This window comes from Rhipicephalus sanguineus, chromosome 3 (assembly GCF_013339695.2).
Source record: "Rhipicephalus sanguineus isolate Rsan-2018 chromosome 3, BIME_Rsan_1.4, whole genome shotgun sequence".
NCBI lineage: Eukaryota > Metazoa > Arthropoda > Arachnida > Ixodida > Ixodidae > Rhipicephalus > Rhipicephalus sanguineus.
The window spans coordinates 50,609,108-50,630,645 of NC_051178.1; the positions used below are offsets into that span (position 1 = coordinate 50,609,108).

At 44.8% G+C, this 21,538-nt stretch overlaps 1 protein-coding gene across 1 annotated transcript; it reads left to right on the plus strand.

Annotated features, from left to right (window-relative positions):
- The first annotated feature begins 625 nt into the window (after positions 1-625).
- On the plus strand, positions 626-7,467 carry LOC125757821 (renin receptor-like). The gene is made up of 3 exons (XM_049413993.1): positions 626-641; positions 3,986-4,110; positions 7,204-7,467. The coding sequence occupies exons 1-3, from the start codon at positions 626-628 to the stop codon at positions 7,465-7,467; spliced, it is 405 nt and encodes a 134-aa protein (XP_049269950.1).
- Positions 7,468-21,538: the final 14,071 nt, after the last annotated feature.

Here is a 21,538-nt window from a genome sequence, read left to right on the forward strand (position 1 = left end):
GTACGTTATTTTCAAGCGAAAAACCGTGCCGAAGGCCAACTTCCCAGCCGGAATACACGTGCGGGCTCAGGAGAAAGGGTGGATGTCGGCCGATCTGATGGTCGACTGGGTGCAGACTGTCTGGGGACGACGCCCTGGCGCCCTGCTTCTCCCGTCTCTCCTTGTTCTCGATAGTTTTCGCGGCCACCTGGGAGAGAACGTTCGTCGGAAACTCAAGGAGCTGCGCAACGAGATCGCCGTCATTCCGGGTGGACTCACTTCGGTGCTTCAGCCCCTTGATGTTTGCATCAATAAACCTTTCAAAGACGGTGTGCGCCGCTTGTACACGGAATGGATGGCCCATGGAGGGCACGCCCTGACGCCGACTGGCAAGATTAAGAGGCCGTCCGTCGAGCTGGTGTGCTCCTGGATCTTGGACTCATGGCGCTCGCTGCCAGGTGATCTGATAACAAAGAGTTTTAAGAAGACGGGAATCGCAAATGCGCTGGACGGCAGCGAAGACGACCACTTGTGGGACCAAGACATTGAAGTGGCCAGTGACCTGGACGACGGTACCAGCGATTCTGACGAAGATTGAAGCAACTGAAGTGCAATAAAAATGCGTGTTTTCAAATAGTGTACGCGCATGTTCATTGTAAAAGGTAAGCTACCCAACTTTTTTTTTTTTTGCATTATCGTATTTTCGGCTCATCCCAAAAAAGTTTTAGAAAATTTACCTCGCATAATAAACGCACCCCCCAACTTTGCTCTGGTTTTTCGGAAAAAAAAGTGCGTTTATTACGCGAGTAAATACGGTATTCGAAAGTTTTGCATATTCTTCAATTATTACATTTGCAGTACAGTCGAACCCACTTATAACGATCCCAGATATAACGATCTATCGCTTATAACGACCATATTTCGGTGCACTTACGATTTTCCTATGCTACCGATTGAAATTGCGTCCACATATTGCGAACATTTTTCAAAGCCTCCTACTTTTACAACGAACACTTCAGACACGGTCGCGGTAAAAATATGGCGTATACGAAGCGAAAAAAAGTTAAAGTAAACCTTCTAAAGCATGAGAGGCGCGCGCTCACGCGTGCCCCGCTCCAGTTTACTTGTGACGAAGATACCCGAGATCGGCGCGCACCGCACGCGCTGCTTTCGGACGCTACGAGCGAGGTCGCTCGCTTTCCGGTCGTTTCTTCAGTGGCAGAATGGCAGTGGGGAATAAACAAAAAGAAAGAAAGAAATAGTAGGCAGCATGAAGCCTTGTGGTCAGCTTTCGCACGATAACCTTTGCTGGCGCCGTTCTCTGCAGCTACGACCGCCTACGATGAACCTATGCCTTGGAACGCAAGAATCCATAAAATGCAATAAGCGATGACCGCGATAACTTTTTCGACGCTTAAATGTTCACTTCGTCGATGTAACAATGTGCCGCAAAACGTCTTTCATCTTTTCGGTAATGGCAGAGACCGGCGGATCAATGATTACGACTTCCGCGCGATTGCGGCGATTCCTTCACGGATAAGCATCAGTAGAGAGCAAAGGCGATGTGGCGGCTGGTGATGAACGTGCCATTATGATTTATCGCCGACAGCTTTATCACAGTCATCTGCAGCTATCGGCTCGGCTGCACGTGTGGCGTAAACTGTTCGGGGTGACGGTGGTACAAGCAGTACAAGCGCGCGATGCCATTGCCGTTCGAAAGTTCGCTTCCGCCGCGCCGTGCGAGATAAAGTGCGCGTCGGTTCGTGTAAACGAAACTAGCTCACTGGTGTTGAGCGACACAGGCACCGAGAAACGTTGATGCACTTACAGTGAGCGTACACAGCGTGCTTTATTAGGCGGCAACCCAAGCGCGCCCCGCCTGTCGTGCAGGGCCGTCAGAGCATCACGGAGACGTAGAGTGCGCGTTGCTTGCAAAATGCTTGTCTTCGCCACGTTGAACGAATAGGCCGCTCGCCGCACCCGTGCAGGCTCCGAAGTGAAGCGGGAACAAAGAGAGCACAAATGCGCGTACAAATGCAAGCGGCCCGGTAGTGATGGCGTGAGCCGAGTAGGCGACGCGCTACACGCAACTAGCCAGGGATGATCGGCTCCACGTAGCGGTACCGCGGTTCAATGAAACGTTGTCGCTTCACTGCAAAGGCGGTTTAATTCACTCGTGCATGCAGCGGGCCTCGCTTCACAATGCGAAAAGGCCTAACTTCTCACCGGAGGAGTTGTTAGCACTTTTCAATAAAAATGCGCAGAAAAAAAAAAGCGACTGGGCGCTAAAATGCATGTTTTTGAGGGCGAGTCCATTTACAACGAACCACTGATATAACGACCAGTTTTCGCGGCACTTTCGAGTTCGTTATAAACGGGTTCGACTGTATTTGTATTTGATTTGCAAACTGTGTATTGGAAGAGCTTTGACTGTCTGAATCACTTCGAATATTTGGAAGGATTGAATACAGTCTATGCTCATTATAACGGACCCGTGTACAACACACTTTCGGATGCAACGGACCGTTATTGAATCCAAGTTTGGTCTGTGTATTAAATTCATCGAGCGAAGTTTGCTTTTAACGGACCGCGATACAACGGACTATCGGCTACAGTGGGCGAAATTAGTGGCATTTTTTTTCTTTCAAGATTGGCCGCATAAAGCGTACATTCGCTGTGTTAACACAGGCCGACAAGGACTTGACCACTGCTGTCTGCATGCTTAAGCCATGGTCATTTTAAATTGCGGCTGGCAACATTGGTGGCCTCTGGCCAAGCCCAGCCTCCAGCCAAGCCAATCTGAGAGCATGTTGATCACGCGCGGTCATCGCTAGTTCACGCCATTTTGCTATTGTTTTGCCGTGCTTGACAGTTGTGTCAGTTCGCAAATTCTGAGGTAATGGCCTCCAGAAAAGGGAAGCTAATTTCACTCAGCGCCAAGCTCAAGATAGTGAATGCTGTTGCGTGCGGTGAAAAGCAGGCAGACATCACAAAAATAATGGGACTATCCAAGCAGACCGTGAGTTCAATTGTGAACAACAAGCGTATCACTGGCAAGCAAGTGTCGAGGGAAATCAGTCCCAAGTGTTTCGGGGCTCCATGAGGCGACGTACCCGGACGTTGAGTCCGCACTTTTAATGTGGCTGCGCACTGCCTGAGCTCGTGATATTCCGGTGAACGGTCTATTGCTGAGGAAGCGGGCGGAACAGCTAACCGTGGTCCTTGGACACGAGGCGTCGCTTTCACCGGCGGGTGACTGGAGGATTTTGAGGCGAGGCATGGCGTCACATTTGTGCAAGTTTGCAGTGAATGCAACGACGTGAGTGTCGATGCCGTTTCTGATCGGAAAACCAACGAGCTACCAATGCTTCTTGCCAGGTACGATGACAAGGAGATATTTAATGCAGACTAGAGTGGTCTGTTTCATAAGGCAAGCTGAACAGAAGGCATGTGGTTTCCGGCAGCCACTGTCTTGGTGGTAAACGCTCCAATGAGCGTTTGACGGTGTTGTTTTGTTGTGACATGAATGGCACAGAAGAAACAAAACTGTTGGTAATCGGAAAATCTATAAACAGCCTCGCGCCTTGCAGCGCCTAAAGATATGCCAGTTGAGCGGACTGTGAACACAAACGCATGGATGACAAAAGACATCTTCAATACCTGGCTACTGTAGTTCGACAGAGAAATGATCACGCAGAAGAGGAAAGTGCTGCTATTTCTTGACAACTGCTCCAATCACATGAAGCCATCCTAGCTTGAAGCAGTTGAGCTGGCCTCCTTTCCTTCAAATGCAACGTCGATACTTCAGCCGATTGACCAAAGAGTCGTGCACTCTGTGAAGGCTTCGACATGCAAAATAATCTGGAATCGGAAATAGACGTCAGATTTTCAGTCGAAGTGTTGGTGGGCATTTGGCAATGAGTGAAAAGTGAAGTAATCAGAAACTGTTTCAGGAAGGCTGGTTTTCAGCTAAATGGGACTGCCCATGAAGAATCATTCGTTCTAGATGACAAAACATTGGACCTGTCAGTGTGGCCTCAAGTCAGGGAGGCATTCGGAGCAGACAGCTTCTCTGACTTCTTCACATTTGACAACGGTGTCGTTGATAACGAACAACTGACGGACGAGGAGGTGAGAGCGACGATCGAAGGCTATTCTGAGCTGTCATCAGACGAAAGCTAGCAAGAAAGCGAATCGCATGCAGTCAGGCTGACTTCGCAGCAGGTGATTGACCACATCGATAAAGTGAAGGAATACTCCCAGCTGCAGCAAGACAGCTGGAGCATTCAAGTGTTGCAGCTGGCTGAAATGCGGCACAAAGTGATTGCATCATCCCTGAAGGGTGGTCGCCAACCTCTAATCACAAATTTCTTTTTCAGATAAATGTAAATAAAAAGATTTTGTTTGTTTTTTGCATTGCACATTCGTCACTCATTGCAATACACTGCTAGGCATTGTGACCAAAGTTTTGGAAGTAAGACATTTGGAAGTAAGACGGAGCGTCCTGTCTGGTGCCCCAAGCCGGTGAGTTCCTGTCAAACTGTAATATTATTGCGAGAGGTGCCTTGGTGCTGCTCAGTTCAGAATTCCAAGACCAACTGTGGGCCTGTCATGCAGGTTGAGGTTACTCTGTTGTTTTTCTGAGACAGAGCCTTTATAGAAGAAAAGACAAAGCCGGTTAAAAGGAAATAAGAAAGGTAAGAAACTTTAAAGCAAATCGGAAAAAAAACTAAAGAATTACAAACTACAAAATCGCCCTTAAGTTACAATCTACAATAAGTCTCACAACGGCCTGCTATAACATTTGTCAGATAAGGCGACAAACGCTGACAAGGTCACAGTCGAAGCCTGGGTAATGTGTCTGCCAGCACGTCGAAGCCCGGTGGATGAGACGGAAGACTTCTTGCCGATGCAAGAACTGCGGCCACTTCTAGGCTGCACTCGAACCGTTACAATGGCTTGTTCCCAGCAGGGAAAGCCTCTGAGGAAGTCCCGCCTTCCACGGGTGGTTTAGGTCCGGAGTCATGGCCTGAGTGGCGAGGACAAGACCTTGAGGCCACGTACCTCTGAGTACATTGGGAACAGCTGGAGCGTCCTGTCCTTACTGGATATTTTGCACCGATGTCGTTATCTTCTCTTCGCCACATGTTTACGAAACATCAGTGTCGTTGCCTCCAAACACGTCTTACACCACACACGAGGCCACCACACTTCACCAAAACCACTGCATCACTACGCTTCATCACAGGGCCATTCAGCAGGCCATGTGGGAGCAACAGCTTCCAGTGGCGAGCTAGGCGGCCCCAGGCATGGGCTTCTCAATTTCCGGATTCGAAATAAAGTTATTTCACTCACTAAGGTGCGTTGGTATGACGAAGTTCCAGATAATTCAGATTAACAGTGGTCTTGCATTAGTTAGGCAGACATGCCTTCACGTCCGCACAAATAAGAATGAATTTATTCCAAGCTGATCAACACACGTGGCTGAAAAAGCCTTCTAGAACATTTTATTATCGGGCGAAGCCTTGGTACTGTTTCCAAGGCTTCAGGGGCTACATAGGCATCCCTGCACCTCCTGTAATGGCACTGTTACTAAAGTAGAACTTGTGCTGCAATTTTGTTAATTACCGCTGCTGGTGATTGAAGTCTTCGTAACCATGCTGCTGAATACATTTGGCATGTATCTACAGAACTAGCCTGCCCCATACTGCTGAGCGATGTCTGAAACGATCGTTACGCGGCAATGCACCCCCCACCCCGAAGTTTGGATTTTACGGGTTTTGGATAAAATGGATTCATTTTGCTGGATTCTCATGGTTCGTTGTAACGACAGTGACTGTATTCGATTCGATCGCCTTGCGGAAAAAAAACTCGTCTTTCTCATTTCCGCTGAGTTCTGATGACTAAAAACGTTACCAAGAGCGGCGATAAGCATTGGAAGTGCACGGGGGCATGATGTCGGCCAGCGATGAGCATACCAATACGTATCACTTATTGCCAGAGCATTTCCGAAGTCTTTGATTGGCAGCGCTTTTGGTGCTCTTGTAACTGCGTTGCATGCTTTTAATAGGCAGCCGTAGCAGGCTGTATTACCACTCGCTCACTGTGCGGGACCTCGTTTGCAGAAACGAAAGCTAATCACTGCTGCGTTGTCCCATCAAGATATTGCTTGATGACACACAACCATGCATGTGCTAGAGCCGGAATACTTTCCGCACTTCGATAAAAAAAAAAAAAACGAGAGAGAGAGAAATGTGTTGTAATTTTCACCATGGCATCCCATTTACTTTCTTTTTAGTAGAAGCAGTGCACGTAAGCAGGCACACATTGTACTTGGGATTGCAGACTCAACATATGAGAATGAGATAGTGACTAGAGGGGGCCCCCTAACTCTTATTTTATTGCTTAGTTACGCCGCGTTCCTGGCAGATATGCACGAAATAAGTTTTACTGTATTCCAAACATTTTTTTTCCGTGGTGGCTACCAGAGCACATATGAAAAGAGATTAGATGAGTACCACAAGAATATGGGCAAAGATCCTTTTCGTTTGGTGCAAGATGTGGAGACAAGGGTGAGCAGCCAATACCTAATGCTGTCCCACCTCTTGGAATTGAAGGAGGCAGTCTCTGTTGAGCTTGCAGCATCAAGTAACGGCATTGGTGGCCTCTGCTTGCCAGAATGGAAAGAGGAATTTGAATGCGTAGAAGCTCTTATATGATGCGACTGTTTTGTTGTTATAAGTTCATCTTGTGAAGTAACATGTTAGTTGGGAGTGTAATGACCATGTATGTTTGTCGCCTCTTTTCTTGTGCTATGTCTTTTTGCACTACAGTTGAAAATGGTTGAGCCAAGGTATGGATCCAGAGACCCTCACTATGATGTGTCTCATGATCATATCATGGTTTTGACATAGAAAAAATTCCAGCATTTCATTTTTTTAACATCGACGGCGCCACCAGTTTGTTGTGACGTATGGAAAACTTTTTCGGTAAACCTAGGCTGTGCCTTGTGATACGCCGGTTCTGGGACACCTTGGCTATGACAGTTCTGGGGAGGCCCGGGTAGCCTCCTGGGAGACCTAGGCCTATCTCCCAGAAGGATACGCCGGGTCTCCTTAGGACCAGGAAGCCTAGGTCTCTTGGTTTTAGGCGCCTAGGTTCTGAACCTAGGCATAGGTCTCCCGTAAGCAGTGCTACATATTAATAAATGTCCTCAACACTCAGGAGAACGAGGCACCACAAAACGCCGAGCCTGCCGCAGCGCCCCCTGGTGAGGCGGCTGCTCCGGTAGCCACCAAGGACGGCGGTGGCTGGAACCTGGCCACTCCGTGGGACCACGAGGCGCACGTGGCCTTCGTGCTGATTGGCTTCGTGCTGCTGCTCTTGGCGCTAGCCCTATTTGGCATCTCGGTGGGCCTGTGGTTCATGGACCCCGGCAGAGACTCCATCATCTACCGCATGACCACGCAGCGAATGAAGAGGGACTAGTTATGCTGTCAACGCTGCATTTGGAAACTTGTGGGGAATGGATATGTTGGCAGTAAGGACTGGGCTTGGGAAGGACACGATTTTTCCAAGCCTTGATGTTGTTGCACATTCTTTGCGCATTCTGGTTGGACATTAAGGGGGGAGCAGGGGATCTTCATGTATGTTAGGTCGAGTTAGGCTAAGTGCTTCCAAACTCTTTCTGGCTTTAAGACAGCTTGAAGAATGGCAGGAAATTATTTGCTGAAAAAAAAGGAAACTAAGCATGTGTTCATGTAATTTCATGTGTTTTCTTTTTTTTAATTGTAGAAATGCTACAGAATTGATATAAAGTGTACATTACTTCATATGCATAGAGCACAGAGAACACATGGGTGTTACAACAATGCATACTGAATGTTTCTTATTGGGTGTGAAAGCTTTCTCGCCGGAAACGTGAATGCAATGCGAAAGAGTGAAAACTACTGACTTTTCTAGTGGCATCAACACTCGCGTAATGAAACCTTATGTGAGGTGTATTGCACTGAAGTAAGTATGAAAGCAGTGTTGATTGTCTTAAGGGTAAGGGGGATGACAGCTTTGTTGGCTGCAGTGGTGGAAAAGAATACATGTGAAGGGAGGGTGCAAGTATTTATTTACCTTGATGCTATGGAATTGGGCAAGAAGTGAAATGAAAGGAACATTGTTTGGAAGCCCTTAGTCAACCAATCTGCCAACAACCGCAGTTTATGGCCTTTGTGTAATAATGTACTAGTATCCAAGTCTGTTTCCAAGTATCCAAGTCTGTGTTTGCCTTTCTATCTGCCAGCGTGATGACATAATTTGGCCTCTGTCTTTGGCTATGACCGAATAATATTTTCAGGCAAACCACACTAGGACTGTGGATGTATAATGTGTAGTTATCAGCTTATTAACGACCCTATTTGAACTACAAATGGTACATGGTGTGTTATCTTTTCTTTCCCTTCAACTCTTGTTTCAAAGAATTTTGCTTTTTCAAGCAATAACCAAGTTTTTTTTGTCTAATCACTTCCTAAAGAGAAAGACTTAACAACCAAGGTATGTAAAATGGTGATCAAATTTTGTGTGCCATGTTTTATGTTGTATTGCAACAGTTTTTGTTTCATTTGATGGAATGGAGCGTAATGCAAACTCGAGTGAACTGTGTGGAGGAGGTAAAACAGGCTTCCTCATATTATGTGCTTCGCAAGATCCCTTGTGCGTTGACTCTTCTTTTCGACTAAGTAATTCAACGTTGCAAGTAAAATTGAGATACTAGCACACGTCAAGCGTGAATTGTTGGTTTCTATCACCTCATTTCTGTTTGAATTTGTACAAGAGCATGTTTCAGGCACTTAATGCATAATTAATCTGGACTGCTCTGTTTCACTGATCACTGCCATTAAAGCAGCAGATGTGCAGATGGCTTGTTATTCAAATCGTAGTATCTAATTCTTTTAGTTTACTGCGGGTTGCTATGTGGGTGATGATTTCCTTTTGTACTGTAATAAGAATCTTTTTGATCTGTGAGGGGTGTGTAGATAGTGTAGATTATAATTTAGTTCTGATAATTTTTTATTTCACTCCTGCACTGTAAATAGGGATGAAACATGTGGATGTTGCCTTGAAATCTCTCGATCTTGTAGCTGTGTGTGAACAAAAACACCGCATTATTGTGGCTCTGTTTTTTGCCCTGTCATAAGCAATTGCCCCAAGTGTACATACCTGCCTACATGTTGAAACCTCTCAGTGCTACTATCGTGAATTTGAAAAGTGTTCTGCAGTGTGTAACCCTGCATTTGCCGTTTTTGCTTGATTTTTGCATGATTTTCGCTACTTCAGTTGAAGTGGGATAGACCCATCATGAGTGGATGTCTGACTTAACACAACTTCAGTGCATCTAGTCGTCAAGGTAGTTATGGCACAGGACACAAATATAAAAATTAGCTGCAGCAGCTTGATATAATGTAATTTGTGATTGTGTGGCTGTGACAGTGTGACGATGCAGCAGGATAGAACAACAGGCAGGTCGATAAATTGTGACATCACTATTGACTGCCTGCCATCTTCAATAAATGCATATGTTGTCTGTTGGATATATTTTAAAGCTTAATTTGCTCTTTTGATGGTGAGTCTTGATTTAACAGCCTAAGCAGCATGGTAAACAGCCCTTTTATTTCATAACAACTATAGCTGCTGTTCCAAGATGACTGTGTGAACCAAAGACTTTGCAGGTGTCCTCAGGCCCGGCTTGTGGTGCAAGCCTGTTATACTACATTCCATATTTGGGAGGGGATTCTGTTGCTCACGTGTTCTGACATTGTAAATGGCTGTCCAATAAAAATTTAAGTTATGTTGTTTCTTCCACTCTTGTGTCACTTTCAAGCACGTGATCTCAGACTTTGAAAGCAAGAATCTTCCTTATCTAATAAAATTAGCAAATGCTTACGACTTTGTAGCCGCTGGCTTATGGGTATATTGCTCTTATGTCGAATGTCGAAATAGTGAATTTGTATTAGCCCTGTTAAAATTGTTAAGAAAGTGACTGAAAGCAAGACCTTTAAAGTGGCGCAGCAGCTGCATTTTCGATGGAGGCGAGAATGTTGGAGCCCGTGTACTTAGACTAAGCGCACGTTAAAGAACCCCAGTTGGTCAAAATTTCTGGAGCCCCTCCACTACGGCGTCCCTCATAATCATATCGTGGTTTTGGGACGTTAAACCCCAGATATTATTTCTATCTCATTGTTTCGCTCTCTTTGTTTCTCTCTCACCGTACTGGTTCTTTCGCCCAACCAAGTTATTGCATCCCATGCCGGACAAATTGGCGCAGCGGGTGAGCGCGCACGTGTTCAGGGAGCGAAGCAGAACGTGAAGAAGAGGATGAAGGGAGCGTGGGCCGGCCGAGTTATTGCGTTGCACGGGCTAGAAAGGCAGAGGCCGTTCATCATGATGATAGTTTTTGTTAAAGCGAAATGGCAGAACGATGAGCTTAAACAGCTCCGCTGTGAAAACGCCGAAGTTTGAAAAATATATAGTACTCTCAAAAAGACCATTTTTAATTTTAAAAAAAAGAATCTCTCCGATTGAAGTCAAGGACGTTGTCTACCATTCTGCGCAAAAAAATTATATGGGTGTACGTTACTCACGGAGTGAAACGCCAAAATTCAGGGCTAAGTTGTGCATGTTCTTTCGTTTCCAGCTTCTACAGCTGGTGTCAATATCAGTGTAATGTTGACTCGAGCACTTACATGGGAGTACATGATCTTTAGCGGGCAGATTTGAAGCGATACGACTCGGTTATTGTGAGCGATTGCTCATAGCAGTTTCTACAATTAAAAAAATTGGGGAGGGGCGAAGCATGTAGGGAAGGGTGTCTCAGCTCTACTAACGTGAAACCTGCGGAGAGGCCAAGCATGCAGTGTGCGCCGGTGTTTCCCACAGCAAAATCACTGCTAATGGGCAATGAGAGACAAGAACGATTAGGCACACGGCAGTCCGCTTGATTTACATGCCACTTGGTGCTCTTGCGGCCGTTTCACTAACTTGATATATGCCAAAATTGGTATGACTACCACGCTGCGTGCGGATGACCACGCTAGAGTACACTGTAACCACGCCGTGTTACATACCCCCGAGCAAGAGATACTTCGCGTCTAAAAAATGAGAGAAGAGAAAACGGGAAGATGGTGTCACGGCAACAGATGCAACGTTTGCAACCAGCCGCCGTTTGCAGCCGGCAGGGATGAGCCCTGAATTGATAATAAATGAAATAACTTCTCACATTTTGTCCAGATTAATTTTATGTTCACTGTTGAATTCGTTACATTATCATGAAAACGGCGTGACGGAAAGAGACAAAAATACTGGAAATGGCAAGAGTGCAAGCAGCTGTGTTAGTGTGTTCTTCAGCCTTTTCATCACTCTTTCTGTCTCACCGTTTTCATAATTAATCCGTAACAGCTCGCCCAGTTGTCAGTATTGAAGCTACAGTCACTGAAATTTCAAAGTGGCTCGAATCTCCTGCTATGAGATGGTCGCACACATGCTAAGCATTACTTCATGGCAGTTGCATGCGATACTTATCGTATGTGTACAATAAACATGTTTGGAGGAAGGAAAAAGTTTGTTATTTTCTGTAAAATAAACAGTGGTGGCTGCAATTTTTGAGATCACTTTTTCGAAATGAAATTATTAAATCTGGAGCAACATACTCGATCAGAGCCAAAATTAAGAATTTCGACGCATTAAGAAAGGTGTAGCGCCTCCAGGTTGGTTAGTTGTGGTCTTCTAGGATAACAAAAAAATATGCCCACGATTACTCTGCAAATGCGATCGGTGCACGAAGTTGCATCTTGGGCAAGGCAAGACTAAAAACTCCGAAGAGCTGCAAGTACGTACAAGGAAGACCGGTAATTAACTGATATGTACACGCTAAATTGACTTTAATTTCGGGCGTCACATGAAGCCGCAAGCGCGCCGCGATACCCGTTCCCTGGTTCCCCCCCTCCGATGGCGCCGCGGCGGTGGTCCGGGAAACTAGACCAGTCACGCCGGTTTAGGAGCACGCGGCAGGCCGTACCCGTGCACGGAGTCCTCGCAAAGCGAAATTTGTTTACATACTTCGGGCGCCGCAGCGACACGTACAGTCGCCAGGTACATGGTCATGTAATAGGTTCGAGTTTACACGTTTACACTAGTGTCTCACCTGGAAAGAAGAAATCGTCCCGTGCAAAATGCCGCGAGCAAACGGGCATCGTCGGCGTCACAGCCTTGCCGATGCGGAGATTCGCTATCCACTGGGCTCTGCGGCTTGGGTCTTTGGCCTCGGAAGGAAATGCATGAAAAGAAATAGCGCTATCTTTCCATCTCGCTGACACGCACTGGGGAACACAGCAGAACTGCTTGGCCGTTCGTTTTTTCTTCACTGGCGGCTCCATGTTACCGTCCACGGATGCAGCTGATTCAGTACTCATGGCGCTTGGACCTCCGTGCGCAGTTTCCTCGCTACTGCCGCTAGGTGCCGTATGAGTTGCTGGAGTCGCGAATTGCCCCAGAAACCTGTTTATTTTCTGGTTTCTTTTAAATGCGAAGCATTTCTTAGCGAACTTCTGCGAATATATCTATCCGCCTACGACTTTGTGCTCTCCTGGCCGTTTCGTTAATGGGACGTATACCAAAATTGATATGGCACAACGTGACTGTATGACAAACAAAAAGTGGTAGGTCATAAGATGAAAATCATGACATGCATGTCATGAACGGCATGATTTACATGCCACGGCTTTGGTGCTCTTGCGGCCGTTTCGTTAACTTGATATGTACCAAAACTGGTATGGCGTGACAAGATTTTCTGACAAACATACGTGACAGGTCCTATCGTGCAAATCATGACAAGCATGTCATGTATAGCATGATTTACATGACATGGCCTCAAGGTGCTCGCGACCGTTAATAATATGGATATATACCAAAATTGGTACGACGAAGCATTTATGTATGGCGAAAATAAATGACAGGTGGTAACATGAAATCATGACATGCGTGTCATGTACGCTATGAGACATGCCACGCTCATGGTGCGCTTGCGGCCGTTTCGCTATCTTGACATGAGCGAAATTTGGTATTGCGTGACGTGACTGTATGAAGAACATGAATCACAGGTGGTAACATGAAAATCATGACATGCATCTCATGTAGAACATAATTTACATGCTACACTCATGGTGCGCTCACGGCCGTTTCGCTATCTTGACATGAGCGAAATTTGGTATTACGTGACGTGACTGTATGAAGAACATGAATCACAGGTGGTAACATGAAAATCATGACATGCATCTCATGTAAAACATAATTTACATGCCACGCTCATGGTGCGCTCACGGCCGTTTCGCTAGCTTGATAAACACCAAAATTGGTATTGTATGAAGTGACTGTACGATGAACATAAATGACAGGTGGTAACATGACAATCATGACATATTACATGTGCAGCATGAGTTACATGCCATGCTCATGGTGCGTTCGCGGCCGGTTCGCTAGCTTGGAATACCCCAAAACTGGTATTTGGTGAGGTGACTGTATGACGAATATAAATGACAGGCGGTAACATGAAAATCATGACGTGCATGTCGTGTAGGGCATCATTTACATGCTATGCTCATGGGGCGCTCGCGGCCGTTTCGCTAGCTTGATATACATCAAAATTGGTATTGCATGACGTGTCTGTAGGACGAACGTAAATGACAGGTGGTAACATGACAATCATGACATGCATGTCGTGTAGGGCATAATTTACATGCCACGCTCGTGGGCTTCTCGCGGCCGTTTCGTTAGCTTGACATACGCAAAAACTGGTATTGCGTGACGTGACTGTATGACATGCATAAATGACAGATCGTAACATGACACTCACGACATGCATTTCATGTGCAGCATGATTTACATGCCACGCTCATGGTACGCGTGGCCGGTTCGCTAGCTTGGTATAACCCAAAAGTGGTATTTGGTGACGTGGGTGTATGACGAATATGAATGACAGGTGGCAACATAAAATATCATGACATGCATGTCGTGTAGGGCATGATTTACATGTCATGCTCGAGGTGCGCTCGTGGCCGTTTCTCTGGCTTGATATCATCAAAATTGGTGTTAAACGACGAGACTGTACGACGGACATAAATGACAGTTGGCAACATGAAAATCATGACATACACTTCATGTACAGCATGACTCACATGCCACTCATGGTGCGCTCGCCTCAGTTTCCTTCGCTGGATATACACCAGAACTGGTACTGCGTGACGCGACTGTATGATGAACACTAATGGCAGGTGGTGACATGACAATCGCGACATGCATTTCAGCATGATTTACATGCCACCTCATGGTGCGCTCACGGCCGTTTCTCCAGTTTGATATACACCAAAGCTGGTACTGCGTGACGTGACTGTAGGACAAACATAAATGACAGGTCCTAACACGCAAATCGTAACATGCATGTTATCTACGACATGATTTACTAGACACTGTCTTTTTCCTTTCAGGCTTTTAAAATTCGGATCATTGGCCAGTGACAAGTCAGACATTCAGTGGAAAATGCCCCTCAAACGGATTTGTATATGCAGAATAGGCTGTGTTGATTTGTATATGCAGAATAGGCTGTGTTACAGCCTTATAACATACTGATGTATGCTGACGATACTTGTGTCATAGTAACAGGTAAAAATCTAAGTGATCTTGAATCGAAGTCCAATGTCGTATTGGAAAAGGTTGCTCATTGGTTATCGAATAATAAACTATCTATAAATACCGATAAGACTAAATGCATCACATTTCACTCTAGGTTGAAATTCATTAATGCTGATGATATGCACATAAAAATTAACGATTGTGTGATCGAGCAAATGACCACAATTAAATATCTTGGTGTCACTATAGATAACAACTTACATTGGCAGATGCAGATTCAGAATGTGTGTTCCAAATTAGCCTCAGGGTGTCATGCACTTACTCAGGCTCGTCAACATTTTAATACCACTACTCTACGAATACTTTATTGTGCTTTCATTCATTGTCACATCTCATATTGCATTGAGTCTTGGGGCGGCACGTACACAACTTACCTGGACCCGGTTAGACGACTTCAAAAACGGGCTGTAAGAATTATTACTAATTCCAAGTATAACGACCCCAGCAAACTTTTGTTTTCCCGATTACTTATTTTTCCCTTCGACAAGCTGTGGCAATTAAAACTAGCCAAGTATGTACACGCATTTATTAATTACAACCACCCTTTTCATGTTTCGATGTTTTCTGCACCTTCTCGTTCTACTAGACAACTAACCTTTGGTCACGGCCGGTCTTGAGGCGCGCGCTCGCTCCTTAGCGAGCGCGCGCCTCCAGACCGGCCGTGCTTTGGTAAATGGAATATTCCACGAACTAACAATGTATATGGTGAACGGCTTTTACAGTTCGTTGGTATCAAAATCTGGAATGTTATTCCTTTTGAAATAAAAATGTGTTCTAATTTCACTAAGGCACTAGAAAAACACTATTTAGAAGAATGTACTGATTTATTAATGTCCTGTCATATTTAGTCTGATGACTGTCTTAATTTTAATATGTAAGTTGGTGATTTTCTTTCTTCGTTCTTTCCTGTGTTGTAACGGTTTCGGGCGGTTATTGCATGTACTGTAATGTTTCTTTGCTGGATATTATATAACTTTTTAGTTACACTTTTCCAAAGTGCCATTATAAAATGTTTCTTTTTGGACCCAAACTAGCCTATGGCTATGGGTCCACACAGTGTATGCAAACTTTTTGTAAAAAACGTGAGCAATAAAATTCAATTCAAAATTCAATTCAAACAACTTAAGCCACCGCTTAAGCTATCATAAGTTAAAAAGTATTGAACCGCGTAGCGCCTTGCTTTTTAGAACACAAAAAATATTACTGAGCAATCCCGACACAGTCAGTCAGTGAATGCTTTCGCACAGACTTGGTCGCCAATGAAGAAGGGAAATTTCTTGGTTCTCTACAAATGGGTACCCTTCGACATGCCTACCTACAAAAGTGCAGAGAAAAGATAGTACGCATTTTTGATTTTTCAGCAAAGGGTTTTACTGCAATTTCCATGACCGAAGAGCAGCTCAAGTGCTCGTCCAGAAAACAACCTTTGGCAGAAAAATTTGTAAGCCCAGCTTCGCACAAGGTGTAGTGGCAGCAAATGGTATTTGCCACCACTCACAGATGCTGTCAAAGATGATATCAAATGGTGTTTGCTGCCATATGAGAATTATTTTTCGCCATCTTTAATTGAATTTGCTGGCCTAATTAAAGCCTCCAGTGCTAGGATTTCTCTACTGTGTCCTGTCTGGTGCATGTTTTAACAAAGTAAGCGAGCATATCAATTAAAAAAGTTCGGCAGATCCCACGCATTGTGGGAATCGATTTGCGTGGGAAACGTCGCGTAGTGGGCACTTCGCAACTGTACTTGCATAGGCACTCTAGGATAGTTTTAAAAGGTCAATGTTACTCGCACAGACGCTCCTTTCCTTGAGGCACATTGTTTCATGTGTTCATCGAAAAGCCAAACGATTCTACTGTAGCGAAGCGTTCCTACTCAGTAATGGGTCGTCCTCTCGAGCGCCTTCCAGTGGGTCGTCCTCTTCTCTGACAGCACGCCCCTCGTGCAGACAGTCGGCCCCGCTTTGAGTGTCGCTGTCGTGCGCCGTCGCCGAGTGCCCGTTAATAAACGTCTTGACAATTTGGTGGAGGTGACAATTTCGCATCGCCTATTGAGAAGGCGATGCGAAAGAGGCCCGACCACGATATCGCGTTCTGCTCTTCAGGCGAAACTCAAGCGTTCTCCAATTCTTAGTAGTGCTTTGTTGTATTATTGCGCCTGTTGTTTCCTCTTCGTCAGGCATTAGATTTTGCTCCTAGTTTCGGCAGGTTACACCAAGGAGGTCTTATTAAAGGGACACTCAATTCCTCAATTCCGTTAATTTAACACTATAATCATATCGGCATATCCCCCCCCCCCCCCCCCCCAAAAAAAAAGAACCAAACAAAGGGCATATACGGCGGGCAACCCACGGGACCTTAAAACACCACCATTATTTTTAAGTATAATATATTAAGGGCTGACTAAATACTTTATTTTAAATTACTTCAATCACTACATCGTGAAAATCATACATTAATAACAGTAACAATAAATCAACGTACTGCTTCAGAGATCAAAAGCGCCACATGCCAATAACACGGACTAATTATGGAAAGCAATCTCTGATATATCAAACCATGTCGCTTCTTAATAAATTAGAACGAGATTTGGACTTCGATGTTAGTCCGAACCTTTTTAAGAATCAACTAAAAAGGGTGTTGATAAATAAAGCATTCACTTTCAGGTTATCACATTAAAGTACATGTTACTTCCTTTATTGTGTATACGTATGCATTTTCCCTTGTGAATAATGACCTGCCGTGCATTTGTTTAGAAGCACCTGTGCTCTTACGTTCTTGCTTTATTTATTAGTTATTTATTTTATTTATTTATTTTTGGCGCAAATGTGTTAAAGTGTACTTAGCATGTATTCTCTCATTTTACATATTTTTTGTTACTTCTGTGTAAAGGAACCTTTTCTAGTTCTATCCTTAGGTATTCTTTATAATTCTTAGTGAGATAAGAACTTATCGAGCTATTTGTGTATCTTTACATCCTAGATTTAAACATTTTTTTTTGTATGTTGCGAACAATTTCCTATGTATTTGTTGTTTAATATTTTTGTAAAACCGGTACAGAGGCCTTTTGTCAGGTATTGCTATATCTTCAGCTTCTGTACCTTTCTTGGTGTAATTCAAGAAAAATAAAGTGTCTGAATCTGGTATATTCGGCTTCAATTCGGTAACATTCCGCATAACAGTAAAATCCCATTAACATGTCATCCTAAGACACTGACGCTTCTCGTTTACCCTCCGAGTGTGTTTTTTTACGAATATGTTTTTATTTTATTTTTATTTTCGACAGTGGTCATTGTCGGCTGCACACTGGGAAACTAACAAGGGCGGCAACGTTTTACTTGAACGCAACAATAACGTAATTATGTAATAAAGTTTGACCTACGATTCTGCTGTGACAACTGTCCTCCGCGTCTCATGACCACACACTGTTATTGGCTCTCTGCGGTGCGGGCTCCGTATGCGATGCTTTCACGCCTTTCTCTCGAGCATTGCAGAGAAGGCTCTATAACCTTAGAGCAATCTGTCATTATTTTATTTTGTTCTGCCTGGCCTGAACTTTACGTAATCGGCGATGCGAATACGGGCGGGAACCAGTGAGCGTTCTACAGCCCGATCAAGCGCTCTTCCTGTTTCAGGAAATTTAGTTTATTTCTTTCAAAACGAATAGCATCACCGCTACTTCATATCCAAGCTGCCGTGAGTTGATGAGTGTGCAGAATTGTCGAGTATTTTAGTTGTGCCGAATCAGGAGAGCTAGAAAAGGTTCCCGCTTTAGTCTCTGATTAACCTGCTTCACCTTGCTTATCATATGGTAGCCTGCAGCAATCGCGGCGGCTTGTAACAAGGCGATAAATCAGGCAGTGGACTCGAGCACACTGAGAAGCCCAGCTTTCAAGTTTGCCCCGTAACTTGATCTACCTGACCAGGGAGATGATCAGCGTCCACGGTTTTCTGGACTAAGAAGACTGCCCACTCGGAAAGGATTGTCCCGGTTCCTAATTATGTTTATATCTCTCTCTACCTCTCTCTCAGCAAGGATGAGTTCACAGAGAGTTGTGTACGCGGAAAAACAGCTCAACATCGTTATACTACAACTGAAAGTGTCTATTGTACGCATATGAATCCATCTCGCCAGCTGTTATAACTAGCCACTGCCAATGCGATTGGCAGGCAGCCTTCTTGAATTACGCTCAGTGAGACACTGTCTGGCTATTCCAAAAAAGTTTAGTTATTGTTCAGCACAGTAATGCGCTGTTTATTATGCACACTTCACTTTAACGCCGCGAGTTTTCGCATACTTGTGACGTTGCGTAACAACGAGGCAATTTTCTGGCACATGCACCGAAAAATTTTGACGAGTAGCGAAGAACCAATGACCAACAATATGCTGTTTTGAAAATAGCTTATTCTGCCTTTTTGCACGTAGTCGTGCGTAAGTGGTCATTACGCTGTGGATCACGTACGCGTCATTTGTAGCGTCGTGTTACGAGCAGGTCCCGTGAGCATGACCCGGAAAATTTCAGCCAATCATTAACAGCTAACGACCTATACACCAGAGCACGCCTATCTCCCACCCAGGGCTGGGCAAAGATACTTTGAAATTGTATCGCGATACGATACAAGATACTCAGGCAACAAGTATTTGAGACACAGATACAAGATACCACAACGCCAATTGTATCCGATACGATACATTCCAATTGTATCTTAAGATACTTCGATACATTCGGAAATTAGTTATTATTTATCTGTATATACGGTAATGTAGCACTAAACGCCGATGCATGAAAATGTTCGCTTGAAAGTTTATTAACTGCGACCGATTTTGTTTCATTTGAATAAATGTCTGTTAATATCTCCAAAGTTTTGTATTTCTTGCTAAAGGTATATTACTTTAGTTCCGAAACAACCTATTTGGGTTGCTTCAGCTGCTTACCATGACAGCTCTTTATACACTTCGCTGATAGCGGTGTTTGCTTGCCGCTTTTGTAATTAAGTGGAGTCGATGCTCTGATTGCGGGCCAACTCGCGGGCTACCATCTTCAATAAGAAGCCTCCGCACAATCGTGCAAATACCGTTGTTAAGTTCTACCTTGCATGTAAACATATCACGGTTTTTCATTAGGGACGCTCAGAGCTCATCATCTGCCCTCATTGGAAAACACTGGCGGAAAGATAAAATAGTGTAATTGTCTTTAGTTTTAACCTGGTAGCTTAGTGGGAACAGTATCAGCAAGCGGAGTTCAACCACCGTTTATTGATTCGCACCGCGATGTTGTGATCGCAGTATCTTGTATCTTAAGATACACGATACATTCTTCAATGTATCGGAAATACAGATACCGATACACGTCTTTCGAGACGTATCGCGATATAGATTCAGGATACCCAAAGAGTATCTAAGATAGTATCGAAGATACATGTATCTTCGATACTGCCCAGCACTGCTCCCACCCAGCCTGCTGGCGAGCCGAGCGCATACTCTCGCACCACACGCTGTACTAACACGGCGCGCATGGGTTGCGCCAAGTAAACAAGGCAAGCTGCAGCTCTGAGGCTTTAAGGTGCGAAAAAGTACCCGCTCACGCTGCTTCCGCGTATAAGAGCAAGTCTGGGCACTACTGCGTAGCAGTAGTATAATTATATTACTTAGCGCTGTCTGCAACGATCACGACGCTCCACGGGAATCGTGCCGGCGCGGTGTTTTCAGCTTCGCCGCGAGCGGATAATTGTAATTCAAACATAAAAACTAAGAGCCGAGTGAAAATTCGCGCGTAAGTACACTAACTGCGCTTATTTTAGCGTGATGCCCACCTATTCCATTTTACAAACCTAATTTGCGTGACACCCAGCTGGGTTGAAGGCAGCTTTGTGTGGGGTGCACTTAATACCTTTCAGCATTTGCTTTGACGAAAATGTAAGGCGAGGTAGTGCTTTCAAGCACAAGCAAGCAACATGCTTTGCTACTTTTAACACAGTATTAAGCTTTTCTGCTTCCTACCAAAACAATGGCGGACGCTTTATTTCCAATACCGAAACTAGTCGAAGTATTCAGCCCCTGCCTGCGTCTTCTTTGTTCACTTCGACGACCTTTGACAGGTCCTCCTCGGCTGACCTCAGCTGCCTGAGCCTTTCTCCCTGGTCGTCGTTATCTCTCGCTCTGTCGCCAATGCATTCTCCAGCTCTGCGATTTTCGCCATGAGCCCACTTTGGAGAGCCGTCACGTTTTCTCTCCCCCAAGAAGAAAAGCTCCTCAGAGAAGAACGCGAGGATTGCATGCCTCATTCGCCCCTAAACACAGACGTCTTTTCACATACCCCTCTATGACGCACAGGCCCTTATATGGTCACTGAATGACGGCGGACCATGGTGGCACGAGCGACGCGTCATTTTTCTTGACCTCTTTACCACTTCACGGCTGCATCACAATATACGCAGACATTACTAACTTGTAGCTATGGCTTAGCCAAGCGCACCAGTTAATCTAAAGCCGCATGATAATGAACAATATAGTTACAGAGTTGATTAAGTTAATGCGAAAACGACCATATGGAGAACCGTTTATACTATTCCGACGACATTTTGAAGTAGCGCCATCTTTCGACAGCGGCCACAGATAAAATTTCCCTCTCTGATTTCTTTATTTTTTTATAGTTACTGTGGGAGGGCAAAGCGCGCAGGTGAGATTCTGTTGCCTTCATCGCGTCGACTTCGTTGAGTGGTTTGGCGTTAATATCTGTTCACATTCTATTTAAGCGTTGACCACAAGTATGACGATGAGCCATGGATTCGTTCAACTGCTAGCCCTTCAATGACAATGCTTCTGATA